General features: G+C 48.1%; 6 protein-coding genes across 6 annotated transcripts; 5 read left to right on the top strand and 1 right to left on the bottom strand.

Annotated features, from left to right (window-relative positions):
* Positions 1–44: 44 nt before the first annotated feature.
* Positions 45–1,625, top strand: F5147DRAFT_631576 (Aspartate/ornithine carbamoyltransferase). The gene is made up of 6 exons (XM_041432803.1): positions 45–64; positions 113–508; positions 559–953; positions 1,010–1,163; positions 1,223–1,296; positions 1,350–1,625. Exons 2-6 carry the CDS (start codon positions 128–130, stop codon positions 1,405–1,407), a joined length of 1,062 nt encoding a protein of 353 aa, XP_041295986.1. The 5' UTR covers positions 45–64; positions 113–127; the 3' UTR covers positions 1,408–1,625.
* Positions 1,626–1,735: 110 nt separating this feature from the next.
* F5147DRAFT_681918 (ABC1 family-domain-containing protein) lies at positions 1,736–4,168 on the top strand. The gene is made up of 6 exons (XM_041436411.1): positions 1,736–1,887; positions 1,939–2,074; positions 2,128–2,478; positions 2,528–2,874; positions 2,931–3,421; positions 3,474–4,168. The coding sequence occupies exons 1-6, from the start codon at positions 1,753–1,755 to the stop codon at positions 3,808–3,810; spliced, it is 1,797 nt and encodes a 598-aa protein (XP_041295985.1). The 5' UTR covers positions 1,736–1,752; the 3' UTR covers positions 3,811–4,168.
* Positions 4,169–4,693: 525 nt separating this feature from the next.
* F5147DRAFT_681907 (uncharacterized protein) lies at positions 4,694–6,967 on the top strand. Its single transcript, XM_041436410.1, has 20 exons — positions 4,694–4,841; positions 4,890–4,908; positions 4,964–5,042; positions 5,097–5,110; positions 5,164–5,268; positions 5,318–5,327; positions 5,382–5,399; positions 5,450–5,475; positions 5,534–5,559; positions 5,609–5,643; positions 5,702–5,726; positions 5,776–5,787; positions 5,849–5,864; positions 5,915–5,954; positions 6,013–6,110; positions 6,169–6,234; positions 6,287–6,314; positions 6,362–6,428; positions 6,478–6,502; positions 6,559–6,967. Exons 1-20 carry the CDS (start codon positions 4,796–4,798, stop codon positions 6,641–6,643), a joined length of 840 nt encoding a protein of 279 aa, XP_041295984.1. The 5' UTR covers positions 4,694–4,795; the 3' UTR covers positions 6,644–6,967.
* Positions 6,968–7,640: 673 nt separating this feature from the next.
* On the top strand, positions 7,641–10,321 carry F5147DRAFT_631568 (cytochrome P450). Its single transcript, XM_041432802.1, has 14 exons — positions 7,641–8,028; positions 8,085–8,214; positions 8,262–8,450; positions 8,513–8,664; positions 8,723–8,835; positions 8,887–8,992; positions 9,048–9,061; positions 9,119–9,308; positions 9,367–9,423; positions 9,473–9,497; positions 9,546–9,668; positions 9,720–9,733; positions 9,790–9,922; positions 9,976–10,321. The coding sequence occupies exons 1-14, from the start codon at positions 7,833–7,835 to the stop codon at positions 10,058–10,060; spliced, it is 1,527 nt and encodes a 508-aa protein (XP_041295983.1). The 5' UTR covers positions 7,641–7,832; the 3' UTR covers positions 10,061–10,321.
* An 879-nt stretch (positions 10,322–11,200) lies between these two features.
* Positions 11,201–15,575, top strand: F5147DRAFT_681877 (Saccharopine dehydrogenase-domain-containing protein). Its single transcript, XM_041436409.1, has 14 exons — positions 11,201–11,808; positions 11,867–12,167; positions 12,214–12,287; positions 12,368–12,495; positions 12,547–12,644; positions 12,697–12,713; positions 12,762–12,878; positions 12,933–13,091; positions 13,146–13,608; positions 13,702–13,828; positions 13,887–13,997; positions 14,143–14,392; positions 14,450–14,619; positions 14,675–15,575. The coding sequence occupies exons 1-14, from the start codon at positions 11,533–11,535 to the stop codon at positions 15,360–15,362; spliced, it is 2,979 nt and encodes a 992-aa protein (XP_041295982.1). The 5' UTR covers positions 11,201–11,532; the 3' UTR covers positions 15,363–15,575.
* F5147DRAFT_681870 (uncharacterized protein) lies at positions 15,529–18,720 on the bottom strand. The gene is made up of 8 exons (XM_041436408.1): positions 18,395–18,720; positions 18,168–18,341; positions 17,879–17,975; positions 17,752–17,830; positions 17,579–17,697; positions 17,327–17,515; positions 16,629–17,277; positions 15,529–16,573 (listed from the first exon to the last, which is right to left on the bottom strand). Exons 1-8 carry the CDS (start codon positions 18,703–18,705, stop codon positions 15,738–15,740), a joined length of 2,454 nt encoding a protein of 817 aa, XP_041295981.1. The 5' UTR covers positions 18,706–18,720; the 3' UTR covers positions 15,529–15,737.
* Between the last annotated feature and the right edge of the window lie 2,987 nt (positions 18,721–21,707).

Raw genomic sequence — 21,707 nt, 5'->3', positions numbered from 1 at the left:
TGCTTTCAAGTTAACTTCAAATTTCAATTTGATTTCGATTCAATTTACTTTCGAACGCTCTAAGGTTAGTTACTTAGCTGGATAGACATAGAGGTTCTAAGCATTATAACAGGATATCAACCAAAGAATGTCCGTCGTTCCGCGTCTTATGACGCTCGCAGACCTTAGTGGTCCTCAAATCAATCGACTTGTTAACCATGCTCATCACTTGAAGCATCTGTCTCTACCTTGGTTGGCCCCACAACAGGCGACCAAGAAAAAGAACAATCTTCGTATGCCCTCTCAGTCCCTGTTCAACAAGTCTATTGCTCTTCTCTTTTCAAAACGCAGCACGCGCACTCGTATGGCGGCAGAGACCGCTGCAGTTCTTTTGGGTGGACGTGCCCTTTTCCTGGGTTCCAGCGATATCCAATTTGGTGTGAATGAATCTCCTCGTGACTCCGCACGAGTCATCGGTGGTATGTGCGAAGGTATATTCGCACGCGTCGGTGCTCACGAAGAGATCGAGGTGCGAAAATCCTTCGCCTACTGTTCCTATATTTAACTTAGCTATTTCAGGAACTCGCGAGGTATTCCCCAGTACCTGTGCTCAATGCTTTATCGTCCTTTTGGCATCCAACGCAAGTTCTTGCAGATCTCTTGACACTTCATGAGCATGCTCACCTCTTCTCGCCCGATACACCAGCCCCCTCTCCTACAAAGCCTCTTCCTCCCTTGCGACCACTCACGATTGCATACGTCGGTGACTCTGCAAACGTCCTCCACGACATGCTCGTGACCTACCCCCGTCTGGGTCACAAGGTCCGCGTCGCAACACCTCCACAACCTCAATACAACCCTCCCAAGCCCATCTGGGACCGTGTCGTAGAGCTTGGGTGTGACAAGCACATTGTCTGGAGCAATGACCCCCGGGAAGCTGTAAAAGGTGCCGATGTCGTAGTCACAGATACTTGGTACGTCACGCCGTCCCCACTGGGCATGTGATTATCTAATACATCTTATGTCATAGGATTTCAATGGGCCAGGAAGCTGAGAAGGCTCAGCGTTTGACGGACTTTGCTGGCTATCAGATTACAGAAACACTCTGTCGCGAAGGTGGTGCAAATCCAGACTGGAAGTTCCTTCATTGCCTCCCACGAAAGCAGGATGAGGTGGACGATGAGGTTGGTTTTCGATTGAATTTTCATTTGGAGATTGGTTCGATATATGACTCGTGCTTTAGGTATTTTATAGCTCTCGGTCTCTTGTTTTCCCAGAAGCGGACAACCGGAAGTGGACCATCATGGCCGCGTTCGAGTAAGTTTTTTGGGGGTATCTGGGGACGCAGTTATTAATTCAAATACGCACAGTCTTCTGTTCGGCAAGTGGGATATTACAGGGGAGAAGACCTTGAAAGGTGGTGAGTAGAACGGGAGTGGCAAAAACACTGCAATTGCGCATATGTATCATATGCTATGGTGCCTCCTTCAAGGAGTACTTACAAGATGTCTTCAACGATATCAGTCATTTCCAAACTAACCTCAATGAATCGCCCTGACGGTTATAAGCGTGCAATGAAGTGATGATTGTTAAAACAGAATAAAGTAAAATAGCGAGAGACCGTATATCGTGTAGTGCAATTAACTGGATGATAAAACTACCGGTTACCCGAACGGAGTAATAGTGGGCCACGTCACGGGATCAACTCGGCATAGCTTGGTGAAAAGTCTTGGATACCGCGTAAGTAATGATGCACCCGCTCTTCAAGTTTCAATGCTTCCCCCCCTTTCTCGCTCCCGGCTGGTCAAACGGACAGTATACACTACCTTCGGTCTCGGTGCAGCTTACCTTGCAGATACTGAACTCAATGCGTCCGCCGTAACCCGTAATCTTCGCACACTAGGGACTGTAAGCCTAATCATCATCTAGCGCTTTCATATTACGACTGACGACAAATAGTGTGCACTCATATCAGCAGACTACAAGCTTAACTTCACGCCAGGCCATGCAGACCGTATACCCGCCATCCACCAGCGCGTCGCAGATCGAATGTACAACCTTTTCACTAGCAATGGCGGACTATACATAAAAATTGGTACGTCATTCTGTTCACTCTTTCCACCTTTCATAATATCTCATTCGATCCAGGTCAAGCAATAGGCGCGAATGCTGCGCTCATGCCCGCACCATTTCAGCAAAAGTTCGCCCGCCTCTTCGATGATGCTCCACAAATACCTTATCCCACCATTGCTCGCGTATTCCAACGCGAATTTAATAAGTCCCCTCAAGAGCTGTTTGCTTACTTTGATGAACAAGCCGTTGCCAGTGCCTCTGTAGCACAGGTCCACAAAGCACGCACATGGGATGGCGACTGGGTTGCGGTGAAAGTACAGAAGCCAGATGTAGGGCGCCAGACCAGTTACGATCTCATGGCATTTAGAGCCGTGATGTGGGCATTCGAGAAGTGGGTGTTTGACCTACCTGTTTATTTTGCTGTCGGTGCGTATGCCTTCCACATCACTTAGATACAGAACTGACGCGTCAGTAGACTTCATCTCCTCTCACCTTCGTGCTGAACTCGATTTCATTTCTGAGGCCTCTAACGCACAACGAACTGCGGCTCTCGTTGCATCCGAACCTCGTCTAGCTGGCAAAGTTCACATTCCAAAGGTTTACCCTGAGTACTCAACCAAGCGTGTGCTAACAGCGGAGTGGATCGATGGTGTGCGACTAAGCGATCGGGAGGCACTAGGTCGAGTTGTTGGTGAGAAACTACCTGAAACAGGCGGGGGAATGTTTGCGGATACAGTACACGATGAGAAGAAAAATGGCATTCCTGAGAGCATGCATCATGTTAAATTACGGGGCGGGATGCACGCAATAATGCATACAATGGTTCGTATTTTCGCCTTTCTGTAGACTTATGACTGATATACCTCCTATTCGTGCAGGTTGAGCTTTTCAGCGCACAAATGTTCGACTGGGGCTTTGTCCATTGCGACCCGCATCCAGGGAACATCATTATTCGTGCCCGCCCAGGCTCTTCATCATCATCTAAATCGTCATCGAAACCTGTGCTCCGCGATCCTCAGCTAGTACTACTAGACCATGGCTTGTATGTCACTATACGCCCCACCGTCAAGCGCCAGTACGCCTCTCTCTGGCGTGCACTGCTCACCTCGAATTGGGACACAATAAGAAACGTCACCGAAAGCTGGGGTGTCGGCGAGGCGGGGCTGTTTGCTAGTGCTGTCCTGATGCGGCCTGTGAAGATTGATCGGGCTAAAGGGTCGAGTTCGCCAGCAGAGAGTGCTAATGGGGATCCCGGCAAGGAGCTTAATGCGTATGAGCAGAGTGTACGGATGAAAGAACGACTGAAACGATTCCTTGTGGATACCGATAAGATGCCCAAGGAGCTGATTTTCTTAGGACGGAATATGCGGTACAGAGATTCCATATTCATACGTTTACATTCGCTAACTCTCATTTCAAAGAATCGTACAAGGTAACAACCAGTCGCTCGGTTCTCCAGTCAACCGCATCAAAATCACTGCGTATTGGGCTTCCCGCTCGCTAGTCACGACGCATGAACGATCTACTCGCGCATGGTGGGCCCACCTGGATGCGCGTGAGCTCTGGCGCGACATACTCTTCCGCACTGCCATGTTCAGCCTCGACATCGTATTCTGGGTGTCGAAGATCCGGCAGCGTGTGCGTGCGTTGTTGGGCCTCACGAATGGCGGATTTGAAGACGAACTGGAGAGGAGCGTGAGAGGGTTTGCGAGGAGCACATTCGGTGTTGAGGTGGGACCTGGGGCATTTGAGGGCTAGTAGATTTGAATGTGTGGGTCCCAGGGTGTCACGGTGATAGAATTCCAGCTACTTTCATATTGATAGACCAGAATTCATTGCTTTCCTCTTACAGCTTATATTTACTTGGGGAGCTGGACACACAACGGGGTTTCATCTATTACGATACTATTTAACCCTGAATGGCATGGGACTCGGGAGTTCGAGAGACCTCTGTCACTCATTTTTTTGATACATTGTAGAGTTTTGTAGTTATACAAGAACATATGGTCACTGTGTACAATCCAGCCGTGACATACGGGCAGGCTACTGTTTGTCCAGCTCCTCCACAGGAAAGTATTTCTTAGATGCATATACGCCGTGACACACACCACTTGAGCCGTTGTAACAATCTGTGCGAAAACACCTACTACTAGTAGTAGCATTGAACCACCAGGCGAATAGAAACTTCAAGTTTGGTACATAAATGAATAAATTATGCTGTAAAGCTCACACCGACTGGTACTAGTACCCTGCACGTCGGAAATTGTTGAATTCAAGTTTAGTACCGCTAAGGATGCATTGAATCCGACCGACGGTATCTTATTGCACCCGCCGCGGAAAGTTCTACTCAAGGCCTCAGGCTGAACGCGAGTGTTCTGCCAGTGTTTCAGACTTGTTATCTACTTCCAACTGTAGCTCTTAATAAGTCGTTCAATGGTAGGCAAGGTCCTCGTGGATTTGAGCCAACTGATAAATCCTCAGAACTTAGCGTCCAAGTTTAAATTCGGAATTCGGAGTCGGCGGCCTCATTTTAGTCTTCATTTCTCGTCCGCTAAACTACGAGACGTCGGACCCGGGTAATGGTCGGAGGATTTATATATGGCGTCACATCAGTTGCCGAGCGCACTAGCTATAGTCTTCCAAAGATGATGCGTAAATATAAAGGCATAAGAGTCTCGCAGATTCAGAGTCTAATTCAGCCCACTCTCTTTCTTTAATATCTCGTGTTTCCCCTTCGTGTCCCATGGCGCCCAATTCCATTGAGGTTATGTGGGGGCCCGGGCTCATTGGTGAGCATTCTGGTGACTCGCCTTACCTTGCAGCTGACATAGGCCAAGGATTCATCATAGCTACAGTGTATGGATTCGCGTCACTCAGTCTCCATCCAATATTGACATGCAAAATTCCAAAGGTTCTATGGGATATCCTTTGGGCAGTACATGTTCTACCTGCGATATTTTCCACAAGATTCGAAAAGACTCAAGTTATTCGTGAGCACACCTGATATTAATAAAAGTATCGACGATGCCATCTTTCATCACTAGATAATGACAGTCTTGTGGGTGCTCCACAGGATCTTGAATGTATACTGATGCCATGCCCATGTCACAGTCTTTTTGAAACGATTAACCAATTCGCATTGATGGCGGTCTATTGGTCTATCCTTATCTCGTGTCGACGTAGCACGTCCCTTGAGTGCACGACTGAATTCCCCTGGTAAGTCGATAGATTTGTTCCTGGATACACGGGCTCATTGGGAAAATAGGCAGATGCTAGTAAGTACATTTGTATCATTGTAGCGTGCTGTACAATGATCCTTGACAACAAAGCTGGGATTATTTTTGTCAGTAAGTACTCCATCTTTGGTCGTTCGTGATATCTAGTAACAAATCATTAGTTTTCGGTCATTTTCTTCGTTCAATGGTGTGTGTCTCCCAGTGACTGGCCCTCAGGATGATGCTCATTTGTTTCGATAACACAGTTTCTATGCGTACAGGGTGTGGATAAGTGTGTCCTTCAGGATATGTAAAGTAAGGGTCTCAATGCACTTTTTCAGTCACTGGCAACAATCACTGGGTCACGGGCATAATTGTGAGATAATATTTTCATCATCATTTCTTTCATAGAGAGTTATAACACAGACCATCAGTGCGTGCTCGCTACTACATCGTTCGGTCAGCTCTTTCGGACGGTCATGTACCCTCTCTGACTTTTGAACACTAGTTTGTGGCATGAGTTACATTAACCTTTCAATTCTACTGTTACTATTCTGACATGCCATCGTCTTGGTTCCTAGTCGTCGGTGGTTTAGGGTGAGTGCTCGATCATTGAACTTATACGGACTCTCACTTTGGTGCCAAAGAATATACACGAGAAGCCCTGAAGTCCTGTTCAGCTCGAAGGTCCGGCCAGTTATAGAATAGTTTTGAATAAGCCTAACGAAATCATACCTCGAATCAGTGGTCGCCAATAGCGTCATTCATCAGCGCATTATGTGATTCTGTCATCACAGTGTCCATATGGTTGTTCATGCGACCAGCACGAACCGGGAATGTTCGGTGCGTAGTCTATCTTCCTTGCTTGTTATCCGACTCATCCAGGATTCTGTGATGGAAGGAGAAAGTCAAGAAATTATATCAATGATATGATGTGGGTTTTTATCAACATGGGTTTGTTTTCATGGTATGTGCAATCCTCCATACCTGTTGGATATTCCACCTCATATGGTTCCTAGCGTTGTAGCGATCAGTGTGACTGTGCTGGTAAGTGATTGTCGTCCATGCAAGACGAGGGATCAAGACTGTCTCAGTATATGTTTCAAGACGGTCTTATCGGACAGTTCTATACCGCTGCGCCCGGAGCAATGCTAGGAAAATGTCAGTATGTTTCCCTTGTGCTCTGAATAGACTAAAACCCTTGTCACAGCCTATATGAACTCGATGATGGCAGTGTGAGTGAAATTGTTTCTATACGCGAAGCTCACTCAGGCAGTAAATTGGCGGTCAGGCTCAATGCTAGAAAGTCCATCCGCGAAAGGGAACAACGTGGCTACAACTTAACGGAGCTTCCTACAATACCTACAATACGGTGATATTTTTTGTTCTGGCAAACATCGGATATGATATTCACATACATTTATGACCTCCGTAATCCTCGGCCAGCATATGGGGCATACCATCTCTCCCATGACTTTCCTTTCAACTGCTCCATCAACATTATACATTATATACACAAATCTAGGACTATTCTATAATGGTGAGCTTACCTCACCTATTCTTAGTTGTGCTGGAGTGTCACAACTGCGGTATATGATCTCAAGGAGGTACTATGATAATGGACGATAGGTCACGGTTCGATAACTTGGACTTGCCGATTTGCCGCAACTGTCTTGGAAGTTTGAGTGGTGTTTATTCTAGTACTTATTACTGGGATCCGGTATCTTCTCGAAGTGCCTGACTTCGCAGATGATAAGATTGGACCGAGCCCAGGTCCCTGATGGGCGACTCTGACAAGTTACCAGGCGGTTTACCTGTAGAAGAGGAGCCTCACTCATGAGCAGCGTAGTTGAAACGTTGACCAGTGAAAACCCACTATGGCGTGGTACGATGGGATCCGATTACTGCTTGTATCGTCGTTGATAGGGATATCAAAATGACACCAGACGTACATGATTGTGGGCTATCGTTACCCGATAGTCAACATCCGAAATAGTGATGGGGATGAGTTGTCCCGACAGAAATTCATTCTCAAGCACCTCCATATCATCAAGGGAATGCTGGCATGTTATCATCCACAACAAACGACTGCGACTGTTATACTCCATGTCGATTTGTTGCTGCTCCATGGCGGAGGACTTCAACAGACACATGCCAGTAAGATCTATCGTGGCCCATAAAGCAGGTTAATGATCTGCGAGAACAAGTCATCAGCGTGAATTAAAGTGCCCATGCAGTGAGGGTTCAAGCGCGCAGCAAATTGCCAGCAATATGTCGTGCCCGCCTTTGTCGTGAGATAAGACAATGAGCGCCCACGGCATATTGCGAGCGCACGCGCAGAGCTCGAAATCTAAACTTAGCGTTTGAACATATCATTCCAATGGGAGTTGCAACGTTGCAGCTCGAGAGTCGAGACAGACTCCGGTTACTCGGAGAAAACAGTGAAAATAATAGCAGCCGGCCCTCATGATTATGTTGCCCTAAAGTCTGGTGTCGTAAGCTTATTGAAGGCGAACGACTCGGGAGTCGGAACGTCTCAGCTTCAACAACAACTTGTCCCTCCCGATGTTCTCCGCTCAGGTTCTCTCTGTCGCGACATCGTGTATTATTTCACTGATTGCCGCTTTGCGTCTGAGTCGTAGACGCGTCCACTCTTTGCCTCTGCCGCCTGGCCCTCGCGGTTTACCATTTCTGGGTAACGCACTGCAACTGGACACCAAACGACCTTGGCTCACATATATTGCTTGGGGAAAGATTTATGGTGGGTGACTCAAGGTCTCTTTAAACGTTCGGGTTGAATTTTATTCCCTTTCATAGGCAAAATCATTCACTGTAGCATCCTTGGGATTGATATGATCATTATAAACTCTGAATCGATCGCGCGGGAGTTGTTGGACAAACGTTCTGCAATTTACTCAGACCGCCCCGTCATTCCCACCAATGAGATGTACGTCTTGCTCTCATCCATCCTATTCTGATCAGCTGACGAGGCAGAGCTGGACTGGAATTCAATACTGTACTCCTTCCGTATGGCGAGACCTGGCGGCGGCATCGTAAGATCTTCCATCAAGTCCTTAGAGCCAAAGCTTGTGTTTCATATGACGAGATATACTCTCGCCACGCGAATGAATTAGTCTTCAATCTCTTGAAGGCCACCGGTGACCTCCAGGAACCTACTCAAGCGTTTGTGCCTGATTCAGTAACGTTGTAACCTCCGATCCAGCTGACAATTACACAATTGTCAGATACACGGCATCGCTGATCATGTCCGTGACATATGGATACACTAGCTGCGGAACCCAAGACCCATTCCTTTCCCGTGCGCAAGAACTTCTGGACATCGCCAAACATGTTCTTTCTCCAGAGAGGGCTGCCATGTTCACAGCCTTTCCTTTCCGTGAGTGCTTCAATGCTATCGACGACGTCTATTTGAACATTTGGCGCGTCGGTTACAGTTAAAAAGCTGCCAGTTTGGTGCTTTCGTGGAGCCTATGCCCTGATGGAACGCAGTAAAGAATTATGTCAACAACTTTTAAACGAGCCCTTCAAGGAGGTAAAGGTACAGATGGTACGTTTGCGCATTGTGGCTGGACGATTTGCATGATCTGTTTGCCTGTAGGCAAATGGTACCGCTTCAAAATCACTAGTTACCGACTTCCTCAGTCAACCTGACAACAGTGTTGATGAAGACACAATGAAAGCTGTTGCATTGATGGGATACATAGGTAATGATTTTTCAAAAATACAGGATTCATTTTTGATGCAGATACGGTATCCTAGGTGGCATAGACACAGTGAGCCATTGGTTTAGAGAATCCTTATTACTTCTTCCTTACCTTGATGTCCGGCAGTCTACATCCGCGTTGCAGGTATTCCTGTTGGCCATGATACTTTTTCCAGATGTCCAAGCCAGGGTTCGTGCAGAAATAAATCAAGTTGTGGTGCATGATAAAATGCCGTCCTTTGATGATAGGCCATCGTTACCCTACCTTGATGCCGTTCTCCGCGAGGTTCTAAGATGGTGTCCTCCCATACCCCTAGGTCGGTCCAGTTGTGTGCCTTGGTGTTTACGCAATTCCGTAGCTCACTCCTTGCACAGGAATGGCGCATGCGACAACAAAAGATGACATTTACGGCGGGTACTTTATACCCAAAGGTTTGTCATATGACTCGGGGTTTCATTGACTTATCTGTAGTTCAATTAGGCACGGTGGTGATGGTTAATCAATGGTCTGTACGATGCAGCGTATCTAAATGCTTAAGTTGAACATGACTTAGGGCATTATCTCGGGACGAAGACATATTTCCTGATGCATCACGCTTCGATCCCACTCGCCATCTCACAGCTGATGGCAAGCTAAAGGACCTTTTTGTCAACCATTTTGCCTTTGGTCATGGCAGGTGAATATCTTGCAATTAGTATCACTTTCAGCTGTTCACCGACTCGAGCAGGCGCGTTTGTCCTGGTAAGATAACTAATGATTCATCGATGTTAGCGACGACACGCTTATGCCCTTGGTAGGTCGTTGGTTTGTAGAGAACAGTATGTGGAATGCAATGGCTACCATCCTCGCCGTCTTGCGTATCGATCATGCCAAAGACTCGAACGGAAACAGGATTGAGGTAAAGCCGGAAATCACCACCGGCATGGTAATGTAAGTGGTCTCGATGTACGCACGAGATACAGCTAACTTTATTTCATCCAAAGTCACCCGCAGCCTTTCCAGTACTCGTTCGAAGTCATGAATTCAGCGAGAGAAGGGCAGCTTCGCGCAATGCTGAATTTGAAGTAGATGGTCATTTGCGCTACTATGCCGGTTTTCAAGGGCTCGGAAGGAACCAGCACCACACGTCCAAAGCCCGTTTCTTCTTCGCGTTGTCATTCTCCTCACTGCACCATACAATCCACTCGCTCGTTTGTCACAATACTCTCGTTTGCTCACTCATTCTCACCCTCGTTAATGATTTACATTTAGCTCTATATATCTCTTCGTACATACTCACGGATTTACTAGTAGCATCCTAATCAATTGCAAGTTTGTCTGCAGAGTGAACTGCCAATGTGACTGTCCGCTTGAGTGCCACGCACGAAAAAGTGGACCAATGCGAAGATAGTATGTCCACTAAGTATCCGGGGTGTGCGTTCTTGTGCGGCGCCGCGCAATGAGCTGAGCGTTGAACGTCGAGGCCTATGGTTTGCCTTGGACATCATTTTGGTTCATTTTTGCTAGCGCAGCAGTGTTAGAGAATAGAAGAGGATCATCGGACCATGAGATGATTGCACAAGTCAAAAATATAGCTTCCAATCGACACATGGATATCGGTACCGTAGAAATACTATAGGTCCGTTTTATATCACCTGCTGCACGGAACGAGCCAGTTGATTCGATTTCTCACTCGCAAGTATGATATCGCCTTGGACAGCCTTTTAGTGCATTTTTGCTATCGCAGCAGCGCTGCAGATAACTCCAGGGACCAGAGAATCGCGTCAAATCATGGTATCATTGGATATGGCTTTTTATTAGCTGCACATGTGATGAACGTAGCTGCATAGATCCTTTCAGGAATCTCACACCTGTTCCAAGGAGACCGTTTGTCATTACGCCACCTTCAAGATATTGATAGCTCGAGTGAACTGGTTCTCCAAATTGACTTGCAATTACGATCGAGTATGGTACTGCTCAGACTGAAATTAGTGTGTCACTGAAATTGAGGACTTGCCCTGGAAATCCGAGAGAGACACCATCTTTTACATAGATATGATGTTGCGAGGGCACATCATTAATATTGCTGTGGGGTCGGTGACAATATAATTACCCGGTAATCCGAGCACCCGGTACCGGGTCTGTTCGGGTGTGAAACTTGGGCGTCTATAGACCTGCGCGCTTGTCAGTTTCAACACGAGGTCCCTTTTGACAAACCGAGCTGTCACAATGCAGTGAAGTGCATACCGTTGCACCTGGCATGGAGACAAAAGTCGAGTCGCGCTACTGCAGTGGCCTGCTATGAACATGATATATTCTACGATGGCAACGGGGTTCCCTGAGGTTGGCGAGTTTTCCGATCATCAATGCTCCAGGATTATTGGGTTAAACGTCCCTCAATTACGATCGGAATCCGAGACGCCTACTCGGCTCTACACGGGCGGATCTTAGGAATCCTGGACTAACTCACTGTATATCTCTCCGTTTCCTTATCTCCATCATTGTTTTCTCATCCATCTTCCTTGTCGAGCACACATTGTCCCATCTCACTCACTGACGCCATGACCATCGCGAGCCTCCGACGCTCGCCACAGTATCTGCCCAGGCCACTTGCCAAGCGTACTTACTCTCTGCCGGCACGCAGGACACTTGCTACGGTGTCGCCTGAACATGCAAAAGTCACAGTGGGCATACGACGAGAAGATCCATCAAGGATATGGGAGCGTCGCTGCCCCGTTACGCCTGATGAAGTTGCCCAACTCGTTCAGCACCTCGACGTCAACGTTCTCATTCAGGACTGCGACCGTCGAGTGTTTCCCGTTGACCAATTTATCAAGGTAGGATATCACCATTCGTACATCGAGCTAGGCGGTGACTGACCATGTTCTGTTTCAGGCTGGCGCTAAATTACACCCGACGCTGGAACCTGCACATATTGTGCTAGGAATAAAGGAGACACCACTCAATGAGTTGGTTACATCTCCTGTTTCTGCGCCGGGTTTGCGCTCAGGTCCTTCCATACCCCGCACCCATCTAATGTTTTCTCATACCACGAAGGGTCAGCCCTACAATATGGAATTACTCTCCCGCTTCCTTGGTTCACATGAGAATCCATCTTTGCCCCGGTTGATTGATTATGAACTTCTCGTGGGCAAGGACGGCAAAAGAACAGTTGGCTTTGGGTGGTTCGCAGGAGGTAGGCAGTGGCTCAAACCTATTGGCAACGGCTCACCATCAAATAGTTGCTGGTGTTCTCGAGTCTTTGTCTGCACTTGCTCATGCGCATCTCGAACTTGGAGTTGCTTCTCCTTTCCTTGTGAGTGCTGTTATACAACTATTGCTTCGTGTAATCCTAACCCTAGCATCGTTAACCCTAACCTCAATCGCCGTTGGTAGTACACGCCTCGTCCACACACACATCCATCGATTCCATCGCTTCGCTCTGCACTTCGAAGCATTGGCCAAAACATAGCAGACAACGGGACGCCTAAGGCATTAGGACCATTTGTTATCGGGCTCACAGGGTACGTACTTGTTCAAGATCTTGATCATGTATTGACGACCCACATTGATAGAAGCGGGAATGTGACAGAAGGATGTTTATCCATTCTAGACGAACTCCCGATTGTGAATGTGGCAGTGGAAGACCTGCCTGGACTCGTCAGTAATCCTGGTATGGGTTGTCTTTCTCTGTCTGGATGTATGCTCAAGTCGCACCCAACTAGGTACTGACCTTCATAAGGTGTTTTTCTTTCCACTTGTGATAGTAAGATCATTAATATTTTGGTAGATATACCTCGTACACGCGCTCCCTAAAGACTACCTCACTCGTTCCGATGGTGGTCAATATTCCCGTGATGATTATTACAAGAACCCAGCCATGTACCACTCGGACTTCGATACCAAGGCAAGCCTCTGGTGGTTGTTTAGCATATTTTCTCTCATATTTCTCCTTCGGTAGGTTGCACCATACCTCACGCTCTTCCTGAATGGCGTTGGCTGGCTCCCGTCTTTCCCGCGACTTATGACAAACGAACAACTAGCCACTGCTCTCACCCGTGCGGCCGAAGTAGGGCGAGCACGGTTTGGAGTAGTCGGCGACATCAGTTGTGACGTTGAGGTACGACGATTATTTACCGTCGGGGATGTGTTAATCATTCACACTGTCTACTAGGGAGGTCTCGAGTTTCTCCCTCGTGCATCGACACTCTCGGACCCCTTCTTCAAGCACCGACCGTCCTCTCTACCTTCTCATCTTCCGAGCGTGACTATCATGTCTGTTGATATCCTTCCCTCAAGTCTTCCTCTCGATGCTTCTCAGCATTTTTGTGGGGTTTTGATGCCATATTTACGCGCTCTGATTGACGATTACCATGGTCGACCTGGCTCTCGCGAGCATCTCGAGGCCTTGAACGTTGCAACAATTGCTCGGAATGGCGAGCTGCAAGGCAAGCATCGTGGGCTGGCGGCGCATGTTGAGAGGTGGCAAGCGAGCCGAGCCGCAGAAATAGCGAGCAAGGCAGGAGTAGCTGAGACATCGCTCAGGAAGAAGCGCGTGCTCATGCTTGGCTCTGGAATGGTTGCAGGTCCTGCTGTGCAAGAGATCTGCAAGAGGTCTGACGTGGAGATTATTGTTGGTCAGTTGCTGTTTTGCACACATCATGGATGTTGGATTAATGTATTTCTTAATTTCCGGAAATCCATATTGCGTGTTTTACGATCGTTGATAGCCGGCAACGTGCGCTCAGAAACTGAGGATTTGACACGCAAGTTCTCAAACGCGAAAGCGGCGTATTTGGACGTGCACGATGCTGCAGAGATGGCAAGGTTGATTCAAGGTGCCGATGTTGTTATTAGGTGCGTGACGTCCTACCTACAATTTACACGATCTGAGTGATGATCAACTTGAAATTAGCTTGCTCCCAGTTCCTTTCCACCCTGCCGTCGCAGAGCTGTGTATCCAACACCGTAAGCACCTCGTGACAGCATCATACATCTCGCCTGCCATGCGTGCCTTACATGAACGGTCAGTACACACGAATATTCGTTATCGCCTGCGCTGATGGAGTTTACTTCGTGTCATTTGTCATAATCGCCCGGCTCCCTATGGAACATTCTGATGTTGGTGCCATGCAACGATCGTTGGATCTGGAACGCATCACGGAACACAGGGCTCAATCGGCAGATGTGCTTTTGCTAAATGAGATTGGTCTCGACCCAGGGATCGATCACTGCTCTGCTTTATCACTGCTTGCGCAACTTCAGAGAGATAAGAAGCGTGTGATTTCGTTCACGTCATTCTGTGGTGGCTTGCCTGCCCCTGATTGTGCGGATGTGCCCCTCGGGTACAAGTTTAGCTGGAGCCCAAGAGGTGTACTCAACGCTGCGCTCAATGGAGCACAATTCAAGCTCGATGGGAAGGTGCGTTGATAACGAGATGAAACACGTGCAGGAAGGCTTAACTATTGTGGCATATAGGAGATGAAAATATCTGGAGATAATCTTCTTCAGGAATACTTCCCCGATATCCCAATTTCGCACGTCCTGAAGCTTGAGGGCTTGGCAAATCGAGACAGCCTGCCGTATGCGGAAACGTATGGGCTTGGTAAGCTTGAGAATTTGCAGACTGTTCTTCGTGGAACTCTCAGGTAGGTAGCCGATGAGCGCTAGATCGTCTTTCTAAGGTTGACTGGCACATGTCAGATACCCTGGGTTTGCCGATTTGATGCACGCCTTCAAGATTATAGGGCTGCTTGACACAGAAACTTCGATTCATCTGCGTGATTGGCGTGACCTCGCACGGGTGTCCCTGGAGAAGAGGATTGGAGAGCAGATCGGACGCGATCGCCGCTCATTTTTGTCAGCCCTTTCCACCGTCATGACCGCCGAACGTGCGGAAAGTGCACTCGGCGCTCTGGACTGGTTGGGCCTTACGCCTGAGAACGTCCTATCTAAAACCTCCTTAGCAACACCACTCAAACCACAAACGCCGATCGAACTTTTCACCTCGGTCCTTGCCCACAAACTCAGATACAACCCCGGAGAACGCGATATGGTCGTGCTGTCACACGAAATCGTCGCTCAGCCGTCGCTCCCGTCTATAGATTCAGCCACGGAAGTTCACACGTCAAGTTTGGTGGCATACGGCAACTCTGAGGCGTCTGCGATGGCGCGGTGCGTCGGGCTGCCTGTCGCTTTTGCTGCGCTCGAGGTTTTGTATGGTAACGTTCAGGTGCGCGGTGTGCATGGGCCTACGGATCGGGGTCTGTATGGTGCCGTACTTGACGGATTGCAGGGCGCTGGGCTTGAGATGAAGGAGTCTGTCAGAAAAGGCCCGGGAATGGAGAGGGTGTTGGCAGAAGGACTGAACGCACGCAGGGTGGCTCTTTGAACACTCTGAGACTCTCGAAGGATACTGATACCACTATACCAATCCGTATAATTGATACATAGTACCACCATCAACTTGAACGTCACTGCAACTTTAGTCTTGTCCGCTCGCACGGTCCTGACTCATGACAGCGAAGAAACTGCAACCAGAATTGGCGACATTCGCAAGAGGTACAAGGTCGATTATTCATTATGTGTCTCTTAGAATGGGAAAAGTTATCTACGTCGACACGGGGTAAAGAACAGGTATACACTGAACACGAACTAACACGAACGTAAGTAACCAGAAGACTATTCCTACACATCGTTCTTTGCCCTACGCTCTGCAAAAGAATACAAGAAATTATTAGTGGCAAGACAACGCCAGTAACTGTAATTATAAGTAACCGCTGTCGTCCTCTTTCTTGTCATGAGCGACGTCGTCACCCTCATCCATTATCCGTTCCTTGTCCGCAACGTTTGTCGGATCTTGCATGACTTGTTCGGCGACAATAATCCGGCCACGTTCTCCTGTCAAGGGACTGCTCTTAAATTTCCCTGCCTTGACGCTGACCGTAGGGACACGAGATAAGGTAGGGGGGAAGCGCATATCACTCGGTAGAGTAACAGGGGGCGTATTCATCCCCGACTCCTTAGCAAGGGTAAGACGACGTTTTCTCTCAAGTAGGATGGCTTCCAGAGACGGTGCTGGTGACGAGGCTCGTGTACCAGGGGCGCTGACAGAACCGGGAGCAAAAGCAACGATCCCAGCACTAGAGACAGATCTCTTCTTCAAAGTGGATGCATTGTTAGTTGTCTTCGCGGGCTGGTGCATATCTTGCCGCTCGTCCATCGCTGCCAAAGCTTCTGGGGTCTGAGTAACTGAAAAGACCGCCTCAGGTGTAACCTGCTTCTTGATACTATCGTTGATAGGAGATAATACCGAAGCCATCGAGACAGGTTGTTTTGTAGAAACGTCGTCGGTCTCACGAGGTGTCGGGGGCTCACTGCGAGAACGGAAGCCAAACGACTTCATTGACAGAGAACCCAGGACTGGACCAATGAGAGCAGGCTTGACCGCCTCAATAGGCTGTGCGGCTGTGGAGTGTAGGTCAGGTAAGGATTGTCCATGGACCTCTAAAAGAGGTGGGTGTTCTGTTGGGACGTAAGACGAGATAGTGCCACCAGCACCATCCTGATCGAATTCGTCATAGATTTCTTCACCAATAAGTTCTACGCGGAAGTTGTAAGGATGCGCCAGTGATAAGAAGTGGTCGAAAGTGCGTACCTTCAAGGACATCTTCCAGAGTAATGATGCCGAGTGGCATTATTGCCGGGTCAATGACCTGTAAAAAGTCCTCGGCACCTTCTTTCGTCAAAACAGCGTCATCAGGGATACTTTGCTCCAACGCAGGCGCTGAGCGAGGTATACGGAGTTTCTTCTCCTTGCCAGCGGCCTGCTCTTCAATAATGCCCATTTCGACGTCACACCTCACCCTGTCGCGTTGCGAGGGGCGTCCTCGCCCGCGGCCGGCCCGAACAGCTCGTTGGGGTATATGTATAGCTGAATCTTTGTCGTCTCCGCGCAATGTGGATTTACCATCAGCATCCAGTTCATCGGCAAAGGATGTGTCCCGCGATGCCTCGCCCTCGTCTTTGTTCTTGGTGTCATCCTTCTCTCTACCATCGTCGTCCTCATCACTCGATTCACCTATGCCAACACGTTCGCGCAGGCGTTGCGTGAGGGAACGCTTGGCGACCTTCTTGACCGAAGCAGCTTTCTCGACACTAAAGCGGGAGACAATAGCCATGTGTGAACGGCCCTCCTGGAATTTGTCTAGAATGCCCAGGAGAGACTCGTTATTTGGTACGAAAGGAACCTTGTTCAATGGAATCCTGCGCAAAGGAACTGCATCTTTTGGATCAAGAAGAAGACACTGGAAGATTGGATCAGAAAAGATAAGACAGACACAAGGAGAGACTCACGTGTTTGACGAGCAGGATACCGATTATCTTCTTGACCTTCAACATGCGATCTGATGAATCAGCAGGGATCTCGACCTCTTCATACACAGGAACACGGCTGTGTCCGGTAAGGCAGATTTTCTTCATAAGCGCATAGTCGAGTTTCGAGTCAATCGATAACATGAAAACGTTCTCAATGGGGGTCATCGCCTATAGCCAGCGTAGACACATAAGTCAATATCTCCGAAAACGTAGACTAGTCCCGGAACTAACCTGCTTCACGACCTTCTCTTGTAAGTCAAGAGTGGCGCCAATAATGGTGACTGTGTCACTCTTGAGATCACCACCAAGGGAAGACATTGACGAATGCAGTGCGATGAGCTCTTTGAGTTCTGAACAGAGGAAAACGGTCAGTATAATTATGGATATGAAACATGGGCTTCTACCTCCTCTGCGGTACATAATTCCATGATGGGGACCAAGTACTAACTCCAAAAGTTTCGCAACAGGCCATGCCAAGACGCCCTATTATAAATTGGTTCATATCCTCAATGGGGGCATGTAATGACGTACAAGAAGACAGATTAGGACTCGAGTGAAGCCTGCCATTTGAGCGCCGAAGTAAAGACCATGTCGGGTGCATAATGATTGCGGAATGATTTCGGAGAAGCTAGAAGCAATTTTGGATGAGCAAGATTTAAATAGAAATGTAAGAATGTGGGGAAGTTTAAGACGCATCAATGACTGAGATATCCCCTGACAGATTCATTTTGCGGATCGGAAAAGGGCGCGTCAAGAACGGATCAAAAGCAAGGCGACGCGCCAAAAGATTTGAAAAACTGGCTGACGAGAATGTACTCACATGACAATTAGGACGGTACTGACGACTACACTCTGCACTCCACCACCGAGAATGGGGTCGGAGATGACAGGTAGAGTCTCGTTGACGATCATATTAGCGAGAAGTAATGTCACCAAGAGTAAATGGCCATTTTTCCTGATAGGCATGATCTTCTCAGCATAACGCTTTTGTTGACTGTAAAAGACACGATGAGGATAGCAATATGAAGACAAATACACCTAACGAACGGGCTGCCACTCATGCTCAACACATTAAGCTGGGTCTCGTCCAAGCTCATGTAACCCAATGTCAGACCGGCAAATACACCTGATAGGAGGACGAGGACAGGAATAAGACACGCGAAGACGATGAACTCGGGACCGCGAGTGCTTGCGGCGGCACGCTTTGCGTACGCGTGGAGGGGTGAAGGACTGTCGTCATCTGATGTATAACCAAGGAGTTTGCGAGTGATGCTGGGCACATATTGCGATAGAAGCGAGAATGAAGTAACTAGAAGACGGGGGGAACGAGGGGAAGAATTAAGCGGGGTCGGTACCATTCAGTAAAGCTGAGGTCAAAAAGGATGCAGTAAGTGACCGAAACGCAAGGCTTATAACTTCTGGCCGATATTAGTCATCAACATTCTATGATGACGAAATTCTAGTCAAGTTGGAGCCAAAAGAGTGGTAAGTAATTATTGAATAAGCCCCTGGAGAGACTAATATAAAACAATATTTTGCGATGGCCGCTGTTACAGCATATTTCCTTGATAGCAAAATTTTCTCACATGGACGACCAATGAACATGCACTGCATAAAACTAGGCAGCTTCTAGAATTTACGAGATGAAGTTTCTTGCTGTTTACCTACTGGAGTTGTTAATTCATATTCGTTATAATGGAATATTCCAAAAATAGATCGCATGTGTGAACGTCGCCAAATCCATCGCCCGCCAGTTGATTTCTTTGGGAACAGCGCCCGCGCTCGCACTCGACATAGCCTAGAACATCTACCGCTTTCGCTCATCGGGATATTCGGGTTTGTCGACGAATTTGCAAGCACGTTGGCCTAGAAGCGTGACTTTTTGCGCGTGGATAGATGCAAGACGAAATGAAGGAGCACATGTTGATGAAGTTAAATATGGACCGATATACATATACAATATTGTGTGAGCATCAGGTTGTCCTCATACCAGGATAGGTGTATCATACTCTCCCTCGGATTACCCTCGGAGATATTTAGTGTAATCCCGTGACGTCATGACCAGCTGTAGCTCCTCTCCCGATCCAAGTTCACCGTGATCGCAAGCACACCGGATCGGCGATTTAATAGGTTCGAGAAGGATAGTAGTACGGACAACACTACAAGATACCTGCAACCCTCGTACTCGGTGCTACCGCGACTATTGTTCTTATGGCTTAGCCTGTCGCGACTATATCGGATCCTGAGTCAAAGTTTGTGCTGCGTCTCGTCACTACCACAGAAATCGACCATCTTGTGTATGGAGCCTCTATGGTTATATTAATCTCTAGCGTAAAGCTTGAGCAATGGTGAGTCGTGACGCAGTCCGAGGTCTAACAGGGCTAGCATGCCAAGTGAGCGATGTAGCAACTGTGATTGTGCGGCTGTCATACCTTTATGGAGCACTGCTAACCAGTGCTTCGCATCGGAAAACCCCTATATCGTGGTACAAACGAGGATACCTAACATTCACTTTAGGCTGTGATGGTACAATCTAGCTTGACATGCATTTCGAAGACATGCAGAAAATGGCTAGTTGTATGAAGTCTGCGCACACTCCATGCCAAAGTCTGGCCCAGGGCATGTCTGGGCAATGTCTAGGGGGGACATATCTGTGATCGGAAAGTTCCGCGCAGTCAAAGGTCTGTCTGAACGATTGTCCTGCATCATCGCAACCACCCTGCCGTTGATCCTACGTCAGCGCTTCAGCCACCATCACGCATCCCGCCGATTTAAATACCGTCATGTCATTCTCGTCATCTGTGTCAGCTTGTCGTTACGGTTCTAGTCACCTGGAGATATGCAGCTGTGGTAGACTGGGAGTTGCAGATAACAACATCGCGTTGGCAGGCAGGTAGGAAATAGATAGGAAGAAGCAGTAGACAGACAGGCAAGCGTGAGATACTCACAGAGATAAGAAGAGATGGAGGTAAAGATCCTCAGGATAGCCGCAGCCTGCAGGCAGGATGGAGGATAGTGACATGCGGCAGCCTCGACTTCGTGGCGCTTTCTGAATCCGAGCAACCCACTGACAGGCATCCAGTTTGTATGGACCTCCCACAGACCGACCAAATCACTGCGGCAAGATTCCCAGTGTCATTCGGAAACGGCCGTGCATATGGAGTTTGGCTCATGACTCGGTCATTTTATCAAAGGCTGACCGAACCTGGAGATGAAGCTTCTCGGTGTCCCCGACAACCTGTGAACCACCCTGCCGATGGGTCATGGATACTGAATGCAGCTGACCAGGTATAGACTTGGTTACAGTGATGCACAGTCCATTAACTCCTAAAGTTGTATAAAGGCCCATTGGTATCCTTCTAAACAGAACGACTCGAAGAAGAACGGCGCGGTGACTTGTATGGGTAGCGGGAGACACCTGATGGGAACTGTTCGAAGCTGCTGTTACCTACCATTCAAGCGTGCCTACTAGTTAACAGACCCTTTCCTACTAGGTGATCCGGGTGCCTGCGGCAGGTCCTGCCAAGGACGCTCAACTGGTCGCTTGGGCTTGGGCTTGGGCTTCGTTTCATGGGTAGTCATTGCTACCTGGCGTATTTGTGTTCTTCACTGCATCCTGGATTTTTCTTTTTCTCCTACCTTGCGGTTTCACCTCGCGTTCACCACCCTATACATGTTCCAGTTATTAGCAATCATAATGTGTATTGCGTCCTCATCTCAGTGATCTCACTCAGCAAACCAAAGACGCAGAAATTGAATGCATGATTGATATGTCAAGAAACAAAGTACTGTCAAGGAGAGGCTACGCTACAGGATGCGATTCGGAAGCCAAATTGGTGTGTGGGGAAGCGGAATGCCCTTAGAAGCCTCGACCATAATTAGCCACTATAGTCAAGGTCCGTCCAGTATACGTACCCACCCTGTCCAGGGAGCCGACAATCTACTTCGGAATGTTATTATCAGGGCACTAGTAACGTGAAATTTTGGAGATCTAATTATGTGACCCGAGCTTGACGAGTTCAATGACTCACATAGGTGCTAAGTAGGTGTCACACGGACACCCCAGTTACGGTGCCAGCACCCAGCTTCTTCAAAACTGAAATGAACTTCCTTCTTTACTTACTTATTGATTCTCAGTTACATCCGAGGGTGCAGGTTGACCAATGATGAAATGAGCTCTGTGTTTCAGCGCGAATTGCGCGGGGTAATCGCTGCCACCGTGGGATACTAGGTGGTAGTATTCGTTCGGGGATACGTAGCTTCTCAACGTGTATCCAACTCCATGAGAGTACAAATAAGCCACTAGGCAGCAGTACCAGGTATCAGACCACGCGATCTACTGCTAATGCTGAGGTCGACC

The sequence above is a fragment of the Suillus discolor genome (genome assembly GCF_016758755.1).
Source record: "Suillus discolor strain FC423 chromosome Unknown F5147scaffold_12, whole genome shotgun sequence".
In the NCBI taxonomy this organism is placed as follows: Eukaryota; Fungi; Basidiomycota; class Agaricomycetes; order Boletales; family Suillaceae; genus Suillus; species Suillus discolor.
The sequence above is the reverse complement of the archived record's forward strand: the minus strand, read 5'-3'. Positions and strand labels throughout refer to the sequence as shown.